This window comes from Salvelinus alpinus, chromosome 29, assembly GCF_045679555.1.
Source record: "Salvelinus alpinus chromosome 29, SLU_Salpinus.1, whole genome shotgun sequence".
NCBI lineage: Eukaryota > Metazoa > Chordata > Actinopteri > Salmoniformes > Salmonidae > Salvelinus > Salvelinus alpinus.
Window position 1 is genome coordinate 24,805,915 of NC_092114.1, and position 20,900 is coordinate 24,826,814.

Here is a 20,900-nt window from a genome sequence, read left to right on the forward strand (position 1 = left end):
CATTATACTGTAGGTTTTAAACAGGGCCCCACAGCCAGCCAGGTAACATTATACTTTAGGTTTTAATCAGCCGCCCACAGCCAACCAGGTAACATTATACTGTAGGTTATAATCAGGGCCCCACAGCCAGCCAGGTAACATTATACTGTAGGTGATAATCAGGGCCCCACAGCCAGCCAGGTAACATTATACTGTAGGTTTTAATCAGGGCCCGACAGCCAGCCAGGTAACATTATACTGTAGGTTATAATCAGGGCCCCACAGCCAGCCAGGTAACAATATACTGTAGGTTTTAATCAGGACCCCACAGCCAGCCAGGTAACATTACACTGAAGATTTTAATCAGCCCCCCACAGCCAACCAGGTAACATTATACTGTAGGTTTTAATCAGGGCCCCACAGCCAGCCAGGTAACATTATACTGTAGGTTTTAATCAGCCCCCCACAGCCAGCCAGGTAACATTATACTGTAGGTTTTAAGCAGCCCCCCACAGCCAGCCAGGTAACATTATACTGTCGGCTTTAATCTGGGCGCCACAGCCAGCCAGGTAAAATTATACTTTAGAATATAATCAGGGCCCCACAGCCAGCCAGGTAACATTATACTGTAGGTTTTAATCAGCCCCCCACAGCCAGCCAGGTAACATTATACTGTAGGTTATAATCAGAGCGCCACAGCCAGCCAGGTAACATTATACTGTAGGTTATAATCAGGGCCCCACAGCCAGCCAGGTAACATTATACTGTACGTTATAATCAGGGCCACACAGCCAGCCAGGTAACATTATACTGTAGGTTTTAATCAGGGCCCCACAGCCAACGAGGTAACTTTATACTGTAGGTTTTATTCAGCCCCCCACAGCCAGCCAGGTAACATTATACTGTCGGCTTTAATCAGGGCCCCACAGCCAGCCAGATAACATTATACTGTAGGTTTTAATCAGGGCCCCACAGCCAGCCAGGTAACATTATACTGTAGGTTATAATCAGGGCCCCACAGCCAGCCAGGTAACATTATACTGTAGGTTATAATCAGGGCCCCACAGCCAGCAAGGTAACATTAAACAGTAGGTTTAAATCAACCCCCAACACCCAGCCAGGTAACATTATACTGTAGGTTATAATCAGGGCCCCACAGCCAGCCAGGTAACATTATACTGTAGGTTATAATCAGGGCCCCACAGCCAGCCAGGTAACATTATACTGTAGGTTTTAATCAGGGCCCCACAGCCAACAAGGTAACATTATACTGTAGGTTATAATCAGGACCCCACAGCCAGCCAGGTAACATTACACTGAAGATTTTAATCAGCCCCACAGCCAGCCAGGTAACATTATACTGTAGGTTTTAATCAGGACCCCACAGCTAGCCAGGTAACATTATACTGTAGGTTTTAATCAGCCCCCCACAGCCAGCCAGGTAACATTATACTGTAGGTTTTAAGCAGCCCCCCACAGCCAGCCAGGTAACATTATACTGTCGGCTTTAATCTGGGCGCCACAGCCAGCCAGGTAAAATTATACTTTAGAATATAATCAGGGCCCCACAGCCAGCCAGGTAACATTATACTGTAGGTTTTAATCAGCCCCCCACAGCCAGCCAGGTAACATTATACTGTAGGTTATAATCAGAGCGCCACAGCCAGCCAGGTAACATTATACTGTAGGTTATAATCAGGGCCCCACAGCCAGCCAGGTAACATTATACTGTACGTTATAATCAGGGCCCCACAGCCAGCCAGGTAACATTATACTGTAGGTTTTAATCAGGGCCCCACAGCCAACGAGGTAACTTTATACTGTAGGTTTTATTCAGCCCCCCACAGCCAGCCAGGTAACATTATACTGTCGGCTTTAATCAGGGCCCCACAGCCAGCCAGATAACATTATACTGTAGGTTTTAATCAGGGCCCCACAGCCAGCCAGGTAACATTATACTGTAGGTTATAATCAGGGCCCCACAGCCAGCCAGGTAACATTATACTGTAGGTTATAATCAGGGCCCCACAGCCAGCAAGGTAACATTAAACAGTAGGTTTAAATCAACCCCCAACACCCAGCCAGGTAACATTATACTGTAGGTTATAATCAGGGCCCCACAGCCAGCCAGGTAACATTATACTGTAGGTTATAATCAGGGCCCCACAGCCAGCCAGGTAACATTATACTGTAGGTTTTAATCAGGGCCCCACAGCCAACAAGGTAACATTATACTGTAGGTTATAATCAGGGCCCCACAGCCAGCCAGGTAACAATATACTGTAGGTTTTAATCAGGACCCCACAGCCAGCCAGGTAACATTATACTGTAGGTTTTAATCAGGACCCCACAGCTAGCCAGGTAACATTACACTGTAGGTTTTAATCAGGACCCCACAGCCAGCCAGGAAACATTATACTGTAGGTTTTAATCAGGGCCCCACAGCCAGCCAGGTAACATTACACTGAAGATTTTAATCAGCCCCCCACAGCCAACCAGGTAACATTATACTGTAGGTTTTAATCAGGGCCCCACAGCCAGCCAGGTAACATTATACTGTAGGTTTTAAACAGGGCCCCACAGCCAGCCAGGTAACATTATACTGTAGGTTTTAATCAGGGCCCCACAGCTAGCCAGGTAACATTATACTTTAGGTTTTAATCAGTGCCCCACAGCCAGCCAGGTAACATTATACTGTAGGTTTTAATCAGCCCCCCACAGCCAGCCAGGTAACATTATACTGTCGGCTTTAATCTGGGCCCCACAGCCAGCCAGGTAAAATTATACTGTAGAATATAATCAGGGCCCCACAGCCAGCCAGGTAACATTATACTGTAGGTTTTAATCAGCCCCCCACAGCCAGCCAGGTAACATTATACTGTAGGTTATAATCAGAGCGCCACAGCCAGCCAGGTAACATTATACTGTAGGTTATAATCAGGGCCCCACAGCCAGCCAGGTAACATTATACTATAGGTTATAATCAGGGCCCCACAGCCAGCCAGGTAACATTATACTGTAGGTTTTAATCAGGGCCCCACAGCCAACGAGGTAACTTTATACTGTAGGTTTTATTCAGCCCCCCACAGCCAGCCAGGTAACATTATACTGTCGTCTTTAATCAGGGCCCCACAGTCAGCCAGGTAACATTATACTGTAGGTGATAATCAGGGCCCCACAGCCAGCCAGGTAACATTATACTATAGGTTTTAATCAGGGCCCCACAGCCAGCCAGGTAACAATATACTGTCGGTTTTAATCAGGGCCCCACAGCCAACGAGGTAACATTATACTGTAGGTTATAATCAGGGCCCCACAGCCAGCCAGGTAACATTAAACTTTAGGTTTTAATCAGGGCCCCACAGCCAGCCAGGTAACATTATACTGTAGGTTTTAAACAGGGCCCCACAGCCAGCCAGGTAACATTATACTGTAGGTTTTAATCAGGGCCCCACAGCCAGCCAGGTAACATTATACTTTAGGTTTTAATCAGCCGCCCACAGCCAACCAGGTAACATTATACTGTAGGTTATAATCAGAGCCCCACAGCCAGCAAGGTAACATTATACTGTAGGTGATAATCAGGGCCCCACAGCCAGCCAGGTAACATTATACTGTAGGTTTTAATCAGGGCCCCACAGCCAGCCAGGTAACATTATACTGTAGGTTTTAATCAGGGCCCCACAGCCAGCCAGGTAACATTATACTGTAGGTTTTAATCAGGACCCCACAGCCAGCCAGGTAACATTATACTGTCGGCTTTAATCAGGGCCCCACAGCCAGCCAGGTAACATTATACAGTGGGTTTAAATCAAGGCCCCACAGTCAGCCAGGAAACATTATACTATAGGTTTAAATCAGGGCCCCACAGCCAGCCAGGTAACATTATACTGTAGGTTTTAATCAGGGCCCCACAGCCAACGAGGTAACATTATACTGTAGGTTATAATCAGGGCCCCACAGCCAGCCAGGTAACAATATACTGTAGGTTTTAATCAGGACCCCACAGCCAGCCAGGTAACATTATACTGTAGGTTTTAATCAGGGCCCCACAGCTAGCCAGGTAACATTAAACTGTAGGTTTTAATCAGGACCCCACAGCCAGCCAGGAAACATTATACTGTAGGTTTTAATCAGGGCCCCACAGCCAGCCAGGTAACATTACACTGAAGATTTTAATCAGCCCCCCACAGCCAACCAGGTAACATTATACTGTAGGTTTTAATCAGGGCCCCACAGCCAGCCAGGTAACATTATACTGTAGGTTTTAATCAGCCCCCCACAGCCAGCCAGGTAACATTATACTGTAGGTTTTAATCAGCCCCCCACAGCCAGCCAGGTAACATTATACTGTCGGCTTTAATCTGGGCCCCACAGCCAGCCAGGTAAAATTATACTTTAGAATATAATCAGGGCCCCACAGCCAGCCAGGTAACATTATACTGTAGGTTTTAATCAGCCCCCCACAGCCAGCCAGGTAACATTATACTGTAGGTTATAATCAGAGCGCCACAGCCAGCCAGGTAACATTATACTGTAGGTTATAATCAGGGCCCCACAGCCAGCCAGGTAACATTATACTGTACGTTATAATCAGGGCCCCACAGCCAGCCAGGTAACATTATACTGTAGGTTTTAATCAGGGCCCCACAGCCAACGAGGTAACTTTATACTGTAGGTTTTATTCAGCCCCCCACAGCCAGCCAGGTAACATTATACTGTCGGCTTTAATCAGGGCCCCACAGCCAGCCAGATAACATTATACTGTAGGTTTTAATCAGGGCCCCACAGCCAGCCAGGTAACATTATACTGTAGGTTATAATCAGGGCCCCACAGCCAGCCAGGTAACATTATACTGTAGGTTATAATCAGGGCCCCACAGCCAGCAAGGTAACATTAAACAGTAGGTTTAAATCAGGGCCCCACAGCCAGCCAGGTAACATTATACTGTAGGTTATAATCAGGGCCCCACAGCCAGTCAGGTAACATTATACTGTAGGTTTTAACCAGGGCCCCACAGCCAGCCAGGTAATATTATACTGTAGGTTTTAATCAGGGCCCCACAGCCAGCCAGGTAACATTATACTGTATGTTTTAATCAGGGCCCCACAGCCAGCCAGGTAACATTATACTGTAGGTTTTAAACAGGGCCCCACAGCCAGCCAGGAAACATTATACTGTAGGTTTTAATCAGGGCCCCACAGCCAACCAGGTAACATTATACTGTAGGATTTAATCTGTGCCCCACAGCTAGCCAGGTAACATTATACTTTAGGTTTTAATCAGCCCCCCACAGACAGCCAGGTAGCATTCTACTGTAGGTTTTAATCAGTGCCCCACAGCCAGCCAGGTAACATTATACTGTAGGTTTTAATCAGCCCCCCACAGCCAGCCAGGTAACATTATACTGTCGGCTTTAATCTGGGCCCCACAGCCAGCCCGGTAACATTATACTGTAGGTTATAATCAGAGCGCCACAGCCAGCCAGGTAACATTATACTGTAGGTTATAATCAGGGCCCCACAGCCAGCCAGGTAACATTATACTATAGGTTATAATCAGGGCCCCACAGCCAGCCAGGTAACATTATACTGTAGGTTTTAATCAGGGCCCCACAGCCAACGAGGTAACTTTATACTGTAGGTTTTATTCAGCCCCCCACAGCCAGCCAGGTAACATTATACTGTCGGCTTTAATCAGGGCCCCACAGTCAGCCAGGTAACATTATACTGTATGTTTTAATCAGGGCCCCACAGCCAGCCAGGTAACATTATACTGTAGGTTTTAAACAGGGCCCCACAGCCAGCCAGGAAACATTATACTGTAGGTTTTAATCAGGGCCCCACAGCCAACCAGGTAACATTATACTGTAGGATTTAATCAGGGCCCCACAGCTAGCCAGGTAACATTATACTTTAGGTTTTAATCAGCCCCCCACAGACAGCCAGGTAGCATTCTACTGTAGGTTTTAATCAGTGCCCCACAGCCAGCCAGGTAACATTATACTGTAGGTTTTAATCAGCCCCCCACAGCCAGCCAGGTAACATTATACTGTCGGCTTTAATCTGGGCCCCATAGCCAGCCAGGTAACATTATACTGTAGGTTATAATCAGAGCGCCACAGCCAGCCAGGTAACATTATACTGTAGGTTATAATCAGGGCCCCACAGCCAGCCAGGTAACATTATACTATAGGTTATAATCAGGGCCCCACAGCCAGCCAGGTAACATTATACTGTAGGTTTTAATCAGGGCCCCACAGCCAACGAGGTAACTTTATACTGTAGGTTTTATTCAGCCCCCCACAGCCAGCCAGGTAACATTATACTGTCGGCTTTAATCAGGGCCCCACAGTCAGCCAGGTAACATTATACTGTAGGTGATAATCAGGGCCCCACAGCCAGCCAGGTAACATTATACTATAGGTTTTAATCAGGGCCCCACAGCCAGCCAGGTAACATTATACTGTCGGTTTTAATCAGGGCCCCACAGCCAACGAGGTAACATTATACTGTAGGTTTTATTCAGCCCCCCACAGCCAGCCAGGTAACATTATACTGTCGGCTTTAATCAGGGCCCCACAGCCAGTCAGGTAACATTATACTGTAGGTTATAATCAGGGCCCCACAGCCAGCTAGGTAACATTATACTGTAGGCTTTAATCAGGGCCCCACAGCCAGCCAGGTAACATTATACTGTATGTTTTAATCAGAGCCCCACAGCCAGCCAGGTAACATTATACTGTAGGTTTTAATCAGGGCCCCACAGCCAACCAGGTAACATTATACTGTAGGTTATAATCAGGGCCCCACAGCCAGCCAGGTAACATTATACTTTAGGTTTTAATCAGGGCCCCACAGTCAGCCAGGTAACATTATACTGTAGGTTTTAAACAGGGCCCCACAGCCAGCCAGGTAACATTATACTGTAGGTTTTAATCAGGGCCCCACAGCCAGCCAGGTAACATTATACTTTAGGTTTTAATCAGCCGCCCACAGCCAACCAGGTAACCTTATACTGTAGGTTATAATCAGGGCCCCACAGCCAGCCAGGTAACATTATACTGTAGGTGATAATCAGGGCCCCACAGCCAGCCAGGTAACATTATACTGTCGGCTTTAATCAGGGCCCCACAGCCAGCCAGGTAACATTATACAGTGGGTTTAAATCAAGGCCCCACAGTCAGCCAGGAAACATTATACTATAGGTTTAAATCAGGGCCCCACAGCCAGCCAGGTAACATTATACTTTAGGTTTTAAACAGGGCCCCACAGCCAGCCAGGTAACATTACACTGTCGGCTTTAATCAGGGCCCCACAGTCAGCCAGGTAACATTACACTGTAGGTTTTAATCAGGGCCCCACAGCCAGCCAGGTAACATTATACTGTCGGCTTTAATCAGGGCCCCACAGCCAGCCAGGTAACATTATACTGTAGGTTATAATCAGGGCCCCACAGCCAGCCAGGTAACATTACACTGTAGGTTTTAATCAGCACCGCACAGCCAGCCAGGTAACATTACACTGTCGGCTTTTATCAATTTCTTATTGTTGTTGCATTGTCGAGAAGTAAGCATTTCATTGAACGGTGTATACCATGTGTTTCCCATACATACGACTAATACAATTGAAAAGCTAGGTGGGAATGAGGTGTGTTTACTTTTTAACAGCCATCAATACTATAAATCAAATCAAATCAAATGTTATTTGTCACATACACATGGTTAGCAGATGTTAATACAAATGTAGCGAAATGCTTGTCCTTCTAGTTCCGACCGTGCAGTAATATCTAACAAGTAATCAAACAATTTCACAACAACTACCTTATACACACAAGTGTAAAGGAATGAATAAGAATATGTACATATAAATATATGGATGAGCGAGGGCTGAACGGCATAGGCAAGATGCAGTAGATGGTATAGAGTACAGTATATACATATGAGATGAGTAATGTAGGGATTGTAAACATTATATAAAGTGGCATTGTTTAAAGTGACTAGTGATACATTTATTACATCCAATTTTTAATTATTAAAGTGGCTAGAGATTCGAGTCAGTATGTTGGCAGCAGCCACTCAATGTTAGTGATGGCTGTTTAACAGTCTGATGGCCTTGAGATAGAAGCTGTTTTTCAGTCTCTTGGTCCCAGCTTTGATGCACCTGTACTGACCTCACCTTCTGGATGATAGCGGGGTGAATAGGCAGTGGCTCGGGTGGTTGTTGTCCTTGATGATCTTTTTGACATCGGGTGCTGTAGGTGTCCTGGAGGGCAGGTAGTTTGCCCCCGGTGATACGTTGTGCAGACCTCACTACCCTCTGGAGAGCCTTACGGTTGTGGGCGGAGCAGTTGCCATACCAGGCGGTGATACAGCCCGACAGGATGCTCTCGATTGTGCATCTATAAAAGTTTGTGAGTGTTTTTGGTGACAATCCAAATTTCTTCAGCCTCCTGAGGTTGAAGAGAAACTGCTGCACCTTCTTCACCACGCTGTCTGTGTGTGGGGACCATTTCAGTTTGTCCGTGATGTGTACGCCGAGGAACTTAATACTTTCCACCTTCTCCACTACTGTCCCGTCGATGTGGATGAGGGGGGGGGGGGGGGGGGGGGTGCTCCCTCTGCTGTTTCCTGAAGTCCATGATCATCTCCTTTGTTTTGTTGACGTTGAGTGAGAGGTTGTTTTCCTGACACCACACTCCGAGTGCCCTCACTTCCTCCCTGTAGGCAGTCTCGTCGTTGTTGGTAATCAAGCCTACCACTGTAGTGTGGTAGCTATATGGAACATGTTTGTGACAGAGCGCACATTTTCAGATGATAACCTGCCTGAAATGGTTCTGAGGAAGTAGCTAATAATAGGTCCTTTCTGAGCGGAGGTGGTTTCCTTTGACCAGCTACTCTGTGCCTTGTAAGGCAATGAGATAGGACCCAACCGTACAGCTGGTCTGCAATAAAGACTCATGTTATTTCTTTACGTCATTTATTGACACACAAAAGATGTGTCCTGAATCCTGACTGAAGCTATTTCTCTTGTCCCTTCAAGCATTAGTGTGCTGCTATGAGAGAAAGGAACCAGCCACAGTACACACAAAAAGACACAGGTCAGTCATCATCAGGTGTGACTGCAGTTACATTCTTCCTATCTCCCATGGACTTTTTGGCCAAAAAAAAACAATCAACATCAATCATCCAGAATGTTTTTTGGGACATTTGATCAAAATCCTATAATTTCAGATGACATTACAAGCCATGGGCATACACAAAATGATTGCAGCCACGTCTACCAAAATGGAAACAGTTCATTCTGGAAACAACCTGTTTATTGTTTAACACAGTTTATACTAAACGAATTGCTTGGCTCTCAGCATTAATGAGATGGATTAGGGGTAAGGCCCTGCGATAGATTAGCTTCCTGTCCAGGTGGTTGTAACGATGTGCGCTGAGAGTCGGGAAGTTCAGGGAGCAAGTGTTTTAATAAATAAATGAAACATAATACAAAACAAGACACATGAACAACGCACAGACAGGAAACAGAAACAATGAGGACCCAAAGGGAGTGACACATATAGGGCAGGTAATCAAGGAAGTGATGGAGTCCAGGTGAGTGATGACACGCATGTGCGTGTAACGATGATGACAGGTGCGCGCCATAACGAGCAGCCTGGTGACCTAGAGGCCGGAGAGGGAGCACACGTGACAGTGGTGTACTTGAACATCAAGCTGCTTAGCAATACAGAAACAGGATATAGGCTCCTGCCTTACGGACCGTTTTGGCTTAGACAAGACTACTTTCATCGTAGTGTGTAAACCCCAACCCCTGTAGCTTGCACAGAGAGCCTGGTCCCTTAGTAATACAAATCTGAGGCAACACCATGGGTTATGATGGATTTCAGCCCGACAACGAAGGGAACTAGTGCTCCTGTAAACAAGGAAACAAGCACATTAGAAAATGTGAGTAAGGTGGGGAAACAAATCCATTGTAAATGCAGCAGCGAGTGACACAGGCGAAACGTTCCCGAAATTGCTTTATGATGGAATATGAACTTGTGAGCCGAGGGAAACAAAAGAGAGGTGGAAAGGAATCTGCAATGCAGTGCAGTTTAGGTCAAAAGCTAAAATTACTCAAACAGATAATCAGACAAACGGAATTCTCAAGTGCAATTCCAATTATTTACACACAGCCACCTGTTCTCACTTCAGAGAGGGAGAGAGGGTGTTTGTGTGTGTATGCATGCATGAGTGTTTGCCTACGTGTCTGTCGGTTGGTGTGAATAGGCTTTATATAATCACAAATACATAGGAAACAAAAACCCAACCTGCTCACAAATCTTCCCACCTGATACAGTATGTTTGTTCAAAGACTACAAAAAGCTTTAGAGGATCCCAAAAGAACAATGGATTCAAGTTGTTTTTGACTTTTTCTACTTTGGCTTGACACTGTAAATGGATAGACAACACCAACAAAGCTTTAACCACACTTTACCGACACTCCTGTGTACAGAAATCCCAATCTGAGATCTACACAGTACATATATCACTCTTCCTCGCCTCTCCTAAAGGCAGCCCCCCGCACCTCTCTGATTCAGGGGTTGAGTTAAATGCGGAAGATATATTTCAGTTGAAGGCATTCAACTGGGGCGGCAGGTAGCCTAGTGGTTAGAGCATTGGACTAGTAACTGAAAGGTTGCAAGATCGAATCCCTGAGATGACAAGGTAAAAATCTGTTGTTCTGCCCCTGACCAAGGCAGTTAACCCACAGTTCCTAGGCCGTCATTGAAAAAAAAGTGTTCTTAACTGACTTGCCTAGTAAAATAAAGGTAAAATAAATAAATTAATTAATTTGTACATCTGACTAGGTATCCCCCTCTTCTCTCCCTCCTTTCCAAAATTCCCACAGTGTGACTCCTGGATGTTGCATTAAACCGGAGCAACACTTTTTTTGCCTAATGTTAATCAATGAAAATCCTCTGTTATCCATTTACTCCCAAATTAAAATCCAACTGCTTAATGCTAAGAGAGAGTGAGAAAGAGAGAGAGGCACAGCCTAGCTGACGTCACCAGAGCAAAATACTAAAGCTCTATTTCCCCCCGGACTGGGCTTGATGGAATATCAAACAGAAAAACATATTGACATTTACAATAATAAAGAAGGAAGGAACTCCTTGCCTTAATGCAATCTGACCTGATTACACTGATTACACTATTGAGTGCCATGCTTTTACTGCATCATTGTTCAAAGATAAAATGGGCAGAGACTGGGAGGGGAGGAGCATGGACTGGGAGGAAGCAGGAGCATGGTGTGGGAGGAGGGAGGAGCATGGACTGGGAGGAGCATGGACTGGGAGGAAGCAGGAGCATGGACTGGGATGAGGGAGGAGCATGGACTGGCAGGAGGGAGGAGCATGGGCTGGGAGGAGGGAGGAGCATGGACTGGGAGGAGCATGGACTGGGAGAAGGGAGGAGCATGGACTGGGAGGAGCATGGACTGGGAGAAGGGAGGAGCATGGACTGGGAGGAGGAAGGAGCATGGACTGGGAGGAGGGAGGAGCATGGACTGGGAGAAGGGAGGAGCATGGACAGGGAGGAGGGAGGAGCATGGACTGGGAGGAGGGAGGAGCATGGACTGGGAGGAGGGAGGAGCATGGACTGGGAGGAGCATGGACTGGGAGAAGGGAGGAGCATGGACTGGAAGGAGGAGCATGGACTGGGAGGAGGGAGGAGCATGGACTGGGAGGAGGGAGGAGCATGGACTGGGAGGAGCATGGACTGGGAGAAGGGAGGAGCATGGACTGGGAGGAGGGAGGAGCATGGACTGGGAGGAGGGAGGAGCATGGACTGGGAGGAGGAAGGAGCATGGACTGTGAGGAGCATGGACTGGGAGAAGGGAGGAGCATGGACTGGGAGGAGGGAGGAGCATGGACTGGGAGGAGGGAGGGGCATGGACTGGGAGGAGGGAGGAGCATGTGCATACTGCAAACCCAGAGCATGTTGGTGGTCTGAGTTAAAATGCTCTGCCCCCTAAAAACATCCTGTAAAAATGTCACGCTTACATGCTTGGCTAGGCTCATATATGGTTGGCCAAGCCAGCAAAGCTGCAAGTGTGTGTATGTGTGTGTTCTAATTACAAAGGGTATGTGTCGCTGAACTTGAACCTCACCATTCATGGCGTCATCTATAGATCTGCCCCCGGGTCTCTAGGCCCATTCAGTCCACTCAACCCTATCAGTCATATCCTGTATCTCCCTGTACATCACCAACCCCCTGGAGTCTCTCCACAGTGACCACCCTGGAAGACACTCTACTCTACTCCACACATGCTGCCTCCCAAATACCACCCTATTCTTTCTTTAGTGCACCAGGGCCCAAAAGTAGTGCACTATAGGGATAATAGGGTGTGATTTGGGACAGAGTCTGTGTATTAACTTCCCCTTCCTCTTTTATTATCTGGGAGTGTCAAGAGAAGATAAGGGGACAGTCCCATTGTGGCAAACACACCATGTGTCCAGAAGAATAACAGGACGGAGCAAGTTGAAGGGGAGGATCATGGGAGATATGAGTAGAGTGTCACTGCTGGCGCCATCGCCACTAAAGATAAGGTGCGTCATGTTCATGTTATTTTTCATTTTTTGCTCTTCACCGTTCACTCGCACACACACACACACGCACGCATGCACACACATGTACACTGTAGTGCATGTATCTAAGGTCTGTAATGCAGATAGTCATCTTTTGCCGTTTGGTGGAAGTGAAATTAATTGGGCACTGGGATGCATGAGAGCGAGAGAGAGAGAGAGAGAGAGAGAGAGAGAGAGAGAGAGAGAGAGAGAGAGAGAGAGAGAGAGAGAGAGAGAGAGAGAGAGAGAGAGAGAGAGAGAGAGAGAGACAGAGAGAGAGACAGAGAGAGAGAGAGAGACAGAGAGAGAGACAGAGAGAGAGACAGAGAGCGAGACAGAGAGAGAGAGAGAGAGAGAGAGAGAGAGAGAGAGAGAGAGAGAGAGAGAGAGAGAGAGAGAGAGAGAGAGGGAACGAAAGATGGAAGAAGGGGGGGGGGGGGGTATGCTCTGTTGGAGCCTACAGACGATGATAAAGCGATGCCATTAAGAGATGGAGTGTGGAGGATCCTCTTTAAGCCATCACCACACTGCAGGCAACACAGCAGTTAAGGCACTGTCTCTCTCTCTGCTCTTTGGCTTTAGACAGGGAAACAAACCACTGTGTCTATTCTGGCTCTTCATCCCAGCAGCTGGATACCATGCACCTGTCGCTGCACTGATCTCTGAGACAGAAGTGTCCAAAACTATCAGATTTCATTAGTGGATTTTAACAAACATTGTGTTCGAAGTATAAATGCTTTTATCTACCTTCCCAGGGACTGCAGTTGAAAACTAGCCAGCTGGCACATTACCAGAAATGTTGATTGATATACATTGTCCCTAACAAATAAATGCAATAAATGAAATTATATTTTATAGCCATTATTATACGGTAACAATAAGGGTATGACCTGTGTAGTTTTAATGTACTTAACATTTTAACTGGTAGGAAACATAGTATTGTGACTACTGGTGTCTCTGTATTCCAGGAACAAAAAGAGTGAACACCTTTAGACTTAATCTAATGGAAGGGAAAATGTATTCAGCATCCTCAGAGATGTGCTAACGCATATTAACCAGTTGATGGAACAGACACGATCCATATCACAATGAGTCATTGGTTGCGTCTCAAAAGCTCTGGTCAAAAGTAGTGCAACTATGTAGGGAATATGGGGGGAATATGGTGGCTTTTGGAACAGAACCACAGCCATAAAATAAACTGCAGGGAGGGATGTCCCCTGCCGGTGAAAAAGAACCCCAGCAATGTATCAAAATTCAGACCCAATTCACAGTCAAAATATTGGTTTAATATCTATGCTAATGATTATGTTCATCTCTGTGTGGGTTATTATATGGGGTATTTGGTACAACAACAGAACAATGAGCTGAGCATTCTGAAACCCACTGTTGGCCATTTGAGGCTGCTGCTGTTCTCTCCAATATATTCCTCCTGCTTTTATAGCAAGCAATCAAGGATTGATACCTTTATATTAATAATTGATAATACTCACTGTACAAGTCATTGGATCATGAGACGGCAATATATGTGTGTGTGTGTGTGTGTGAGTGTGTGTCATAATAAACTGTGTTTATTGAGTCAGAACTAAAATACTGAGATACCAATCTGCCTCAGAGCAATGTTTATCAAAATGGTGTCTGTTTACCCACGATGAATATGTGAATATCCAATGGCTAGTAAAGATTAAATGTTTCATATTGCATTTCAATAGGAGAGGCTTCACAGTAGGAACCACAGTAGGAATCAATAGCACCCATGCTGTCACAGCACTGATATTTCAAAGCACACAGAGGATAAAGAGAAACAACAAATATAACCAGTTGAAATATCTGGTTTGTGACAAATATGCGGCGGCCATTTTGATTTGAGAATATTGGTGTCTACACTATACCCCATGTGGAATGCTGATGGGACAAACTGTCACAGTTTGTCAAAATGTGTAGATCTATTATTAAAATCTATATCCCCTCAGGCCTTTCTCTCTTTGCTTATCACGTACAGGTAACTGCAAAAATAATGGTGTCACATCCCTCCAATAGAGAGGAATAGAATTCAAGACAGTTGTAGAATCTATGCCAAGGCACATTGAAGCTGTTCTGGCGGATTGTGATGGCCCACCTCCCTACTTTATATTGTAGTTTCCTTTATTTTGGAAGTTACCTGTACATAACACCCTTAGGGCCAATGCAAAATGATCGACATCGACCTCAATCTAATAAAACAACATTCTTTCCTCTCTATCCCCAAAACACACAAGTCACTTCTTTCTCTTATCTGTGGTGTTGTCAAGACGAAGGTTTCTCTAATGAGGCCCAAAATGGCTATCTCGTTAGTTAGTTTGTTTTGGAGCCGTACGCTAGCAGTAAAAAAATGATATCCTCATTATAAACACAGAGAATGCCACTAAAATGGCTCCCTATTCCCTATATAGAGCCCCATAGGGCTCTGGTCAAAAGTAGAGCACTATAAAGGGAATAGGGTCCATTTGGGACTCAGACTTTAGGGCTCTATTGCTTTATTCCAGAGGACCTGCATCCTTCTATTCACCAGTAGTCTATTGTTGTTGTCTGTGTTCTAAGACTTACACTCAATGCCATTATCCAAACCGATGGGTACGTCAAATGGCACCACCCATTTGGGACGCAGCCCATATCTTAAATGTTTACTCCATGTCTATCAGAGGGCTCATCAATTCCTCTAAAAATACATTCCTGGAAAAATGATCACATTAATACATCTTCTTCAGACTAGGGTCTATTTTTCTCAACTTCCTGTCTGACTGATGTGCCCAAAGTAAACTGCCTGTTACTCAGGCCCAGAAGCCAGGAAATGCATATAATTGGTACCATTGGATAGAAAACACTTTGAAGTTTGTAGAAATGTTAAAATAATGTATGAGACTAAAACACAATTGATATGGTAGGAGGAAATCCAAAGAGAAACCAACTGGAAAAAATAAATCTTTGATCGCCCATGCTCTTCCAACGGAATGTATAGGGTCATATCCAAATCCAGCTCCCAGATAGCAATTCCTATGGCTTCCACTAGATGTCAACAGTATTTGTTCAAGGTTTCAGGCTTGTTTCTTCCCAAACGAGGAAGAATTTTGAGTTTTAGTACTGGGAATCAGAGTTGGAAATCAGTCTGTGCGCGCGACGAAGAGGACACGCACCTGCTTATTTTGCTTTTCTATTGAACATACTTCTTTCCTTATGAAATATTATAGTTTAATTACATTTTAGGGTACCTGAGGATTAAATAGAAATGTATTTTGACTTGTTTTAACAAAGTTTAGCATTAGCTTTTTGGATTCCTTTCTCTGCATGTTGAATGCGTGGATTACTTAAATCGATGGCGCCAACTTAACAGACTTTTTGGGATATAAAGAAGGATTTTATCTAACAAAACGACAATGCATGTTGTAGCTGGGACCCTTTGGATTGCAAATCAGAGGAAGATTTTCAAAAAGTAAGTGAATATTTAATCGCTATTTGTGATTTTATGAAGCCTGTGCTGGTTGAAAAATATTTTGATGTGGGGCGCCGTCCTCAAACATGGCATGCTCAAACATCGCATGGCATGCTTTCGCTGTAAAGCCTATTGTAAATTGGACAATGCAGTTAGATGAACAAGACTTTAAGCTTTTAACCAATATAAGACACTTGTATGCACCTAAATGTTTAATATCCATAATTTTTATGATTATTTATTTGAATTGTGCATCCTCCAATTTCACCGGAAGTTGTCTGAGCGGCCTTTCAGGTTGTGTCGATATAGGACTCGGTTTACTGTGGATATAGATACTTTTGTACCTGTTTCCTCCAGCATCTTCACAAGGTCCTTTGCTATTGTTCTGGGATTGATTTGCACTTTTCGCACCAAAGTACGTTCATCCATAGGAGACAGAACGCATCTCCTTCCTGAGCGGTATGACGGCTGCGTTGTCCCATGGTGTTTATACTTGCGTACTATTGCTTGTATAGATGAACGTGGTACCTTCAGGTGTTCGGAAATTGCTCCCAAGGATGAACCAGACTTGTGGAGGTCTACAATTTTTGTCTGAGGTCTTGGCTGATTTCTTTTGATTTTCCCATGATGTCAAGCAAAGAGGCACTGAGTTTGAACGTAGGCCTTGAAATACATTCACAGGTACACCTCCAATTGACAAAATGATGTCAATTAGCCTATTAGAAGCTTCTAAAGCCATTACATCATTTTCTGGAATTTTCCAAGCTGTTTAAAGGCACAGTCAACTTAGTGTATGTGAACTTCTGACCCACTGGAATTGTGATGCAGTGAATTATAAGTGAAATAATCTGTCTGTAAACAATTGTTGGAAAGATTACTTGTGTCATGCACAAAGTAGATGTCCTAACCGACTTGCCAACATTATAGTTTGTTAACAAGAAATTTGGGGAGTGGTTGAAAAACGAATTTTAATGACTCCAACCTAACTGTATGTAAACTTCCGACTTCAACTGGAAATGTATTACACATCCACCAACCTAGCCTATAACAGTGATGCACCGATTCTTGTTGCCACCCATTCTAACAGGTGTCAGATGTTAGTGACAACAATGAACAAATGGAGACACATTTTACGCTCTCGCCTTATAGGAAAAGGCTGTGTAATATGCGATCACGTGACTGTTATTGCACCCTGTGGAAGGGGCATGGCATCCCTTATAAATGCCACCTGCTGTGATGAATGTGCCTATAACAGACAGACTGGAAGCGGAGACACATTTTACAGTCAGGAGAGATTCATCTCGAAGAATATCATTAAACTGAAGAGAGAAGGAAAGTACAGATGTGTCGATTTGGTAAAAGCATCACAGTTGGATACAGATATGGGATCTTAATCTGAGTCAGTTTGCCACTGCAGGAAAATAATCCTGCAGCAACAGGAAATGTAAATTATTATGTGGATTATGTGCAGGAAAAGAGGAATCAAATTTAGATCCTACATCTGTACATGTCTTATAAAGGTGGTTTGATTTGTACTTTTAGATTTAAAAAATGTACACACAGCATGGATTGTACGGTATATACAGTGCTGCCAAGAGGAAATGGACGTTCATGAATGCAGAGGGCATGGTGTACATATTTTTTTAAACAATTTACTCATTTTGTTTTGGGGTGAATACAGAAATTGGTGTTTGTGATGGATGGCTGGGAAACTTGATGCTTGTGTTACTGCTTGTCTGCCACACATGATTCATACACTGTAGGTTTTTAATCCACATCCCACACTCCTTGAGCCTCCCAAAAAGCTTACATTGCCCACTGTATTGATGATAAAAGGCTAAACTTCCAGGATATAGACCATCCCAAAAAGTATTCTGTGCACAGATTCTTGTTTTTGTCACTGCCCACTGTGTACTCTACGCCTGAAGCGTATAGTATACCTGATGGCATTTTGAAAAGTCATGCCAAAACACAAATTAGCGGCCTTGTTTTTCTAGTCACTCTCAAGATTACAGATCTGGCACCAATGAACACCATGAAAAATGAAACGACAGAAACAAGGCAAGTAAACAAACGACACGCACACACAGCGTTGACAAATGCATATCATTAATTTTTCAATTAATATGAAAAATTACTGGTGACCTTCCCAGCCATGAATTATTTTATTTTTGGGCTCCGTTGGAAAAATCTGAAAAGTTCTCCATTATTATAATTACTAATCTGTTTATGCCCAGCAGTTAGGGCCCGGACATTATACATGTGTGGATCAATTCCAGCGGATAGTGTTTTATTCAGACACATCTGGGATTTGATGGATGTTTAGCGGTTGCTGGATTCCTTTTACTTGGCTCCGTGTGGCAGAATGCACGGAGAGATACAATCCAGGAACATCTCCACATGACAGCATGAATTGTAAATCACTATTCTCCTCGAGCAGCTGGTATCATACCAGGGAGGACGCCGCGGTAAGTACTGTAGAAACAGGAAGAGGCAGGTTTGGTGGGGGAACAAGAGCGCTAGAAACCTCATCTGAGGAGGAGGAGACTGGGGAAATACCTGCATTCAAATATAATTTTTTATCAAATATTTTTGAATGATTGATTGAGCCTGCCTGGAGTGCCAGATGGGTGGAATGTGCACTTCTGGGATGATTCCATGGCTCAATTAAGTGGAGCTAAACTACTTTAAAGAAAAATACCAATGAACCAAGGTCTGGGTACCCCACTGCATAGGTGGTGTAGCAGACCACCTTGCTTGGTACATTGTGACTGTGAGATTCATAGCTCACTCCACAGTATCTCTATTAAACAGCGTACAGTCATGCTAGTCTCTTTGCATTAGCCTTGTTGACAACCCATCTGACCTCTCCCAGCTTGTTAGTGATACACAGAGACACTCCCCTACAGGGACAGAGGACAAGGGGCAGATTGGGTTTGATGTAGACGGATCAAGAAAGCCAGACACAGACACAGGGCTCTATGTATCTAGCTGTGTGCCTGCCTCTCTGTCCGCCTGACTGTCTGTCTCTGCGTGTTTCTTCGGGTTTACTGTGGCATATCTTAAACAGAGTACCCAACACCAAAGGTTCTTAAATGGTTCTTCCTCAGCTGTTAAGGTTCTTTGGAAAACTCTTGCCTGACAAAGAACCTTTGAGTTAAGTGGGGGGTCCTTGACGTAGCATCGACGGTTCTTCAGAATTCTAAAAGGTTATTGAAATGTATGGAAGCCTTCAGATGTGTCCCTTTCATAGCATACAACACATTGGTGTTAACTAGTGTTGATTTTTCAGTGTAACATTTCTAGTGTTGAGTCAAGAGTTCGAGTAACACTGTAAAGAGTTAAATTAACACTCATGGATATAACCATCCCATTTAATGTTCTTCGGAGAACCTAAAATGGCTCCCCTATGTGATCGCTCTGAAGAAACTTATTTGGTTTTAACTGGAACCTGTATGTTTTAAGAGTGTATGCCCTCCCTACTCCTTCTCAGTGCTCAGAGCTCAACAAGCAAGGAAACGTCCATGGTGAACAATATAGACCAGTGATCCTCAACCATGCCCCTGGAGAGCCAGAGTACTGCAGGTTTTGTCCCAGCTCAGCAGTGAAACACCTGATTCAGCTAATCAAGTTGTTGTTTGAAGATCAATCAATTAGCTGAATCAGGTGTGATTTCACTTAGCTAAGACTAAACATGCAGGCGCAAGGCTTTGTCTGGAAACCTTACTATCTGTCAAATCCTTGCTACCTCCGTCTTTGTTTCCTCAATAATTCCTCCCAAAAGGATTTTGACAGTAAGGTTTTCAGAAAGCCCATCACTGAGAATCACTGTAATTAGATATAAAATAAAATCCTATCAACCACAAGCATTGTAACAATAGTTGTAAGGGAATGAAAACAGGTGACCACGTACCCACACACCTTGGCAGAGGTGCGCTCCACATGCGCCTCCCCCCTCCCAGGCAGATGACCTCTGGCACCCCCTCTAGCCGGTAGCCCATGTTGCAAGAGAACGTCAGGGTGTCCCCGATGCCAAAGCTGTAGCCGTTCCTCTGGCCGAACTGTGGCATCCCCGGGTCCTCACATGGCTCCAAATTGTACTCTGAAGAAGGAGGAGAGAAATGGTGTCATGTCAAACTTTTGGATCATGTACATTCAATGAGGGTTTGTTTGAATGCAGAGCATACATACAGTGAGGGAAAAAAGTATTTGATCCCCTGCTGATTTTGTTCGTTTGCCCACTGACAATGAAATGATCAGTCTGTAATTTTAATGGTATGTTTATTTGAACAGTGAGAGACAGAATATCAACAAAAAAATCCAGAAAAACACATGTCAAAAATGTTATAAATTGATTTGCATTTTAATGAGGGAAATAAGTATTTGACCCCTCTTCAAAACATGACTTAGTACTTGGTGGCAAAACCCTTGTTGGCAATCACAGAGGTCAGATGTTTCTTGTAGTTGGCCACCAGGTTTGCACACATCTCAGGAGGGATTTTGTCCCACTCCTCTTTGCAGATCTTCTTCAAGTCATTAAGATTTCGAGGCTGACGTTTGGCAACTCGAACCTTCAGCTCCCTCCACAGATTTTCTATAGGATTAAGGTCTGGAGACTGGCTAGGCCACTCCAGGACCTTAATGTGCTTTTTCTTGAGCCACTCCTTTGTTGCCTTGGCCGTGTGTTTTGGGTCATTGTCATGCTGGAATACCCATCCACGACCCATTTTCAATGCCCTGGCTGAGGGAAGGAGGTTTTCACCCAAGATTTGACGGTACATGGCCCCGTCCATCGTCCCTTTGATGCGGTGAAGTTGTCCTGTCCCCTTAGCAGAAAAACAC

The 20,900-nt window shown here is 44.6% G+C and overlaps 1 protein-coding gene across 2 annotated transcripts in view; it reads right to left on the minus strand.

Annotated features, from left to right (window-relative positions):
- LOC139559367 (CUB and sushi domain-containing protein 3-like) overlaps positions 1-20,900 on the minus strand; it is a 700,638-nt gene that overhangs the window by 253,293 nt on the left and 426,445 nt on the right. For both annotated transcript variants that reach the window (XM_071375335.1, XM_071375334.1), the window contains exon 21: positions 19,972-20,160. In XM_071375335.1, coding sequence (XP_071231436.1) covers positions 19,972-20,160 — 189 coding nt within the window. The remainder of the gene's footprint in view (positions 1-19,971; positions 20,161-20,900) is intronic.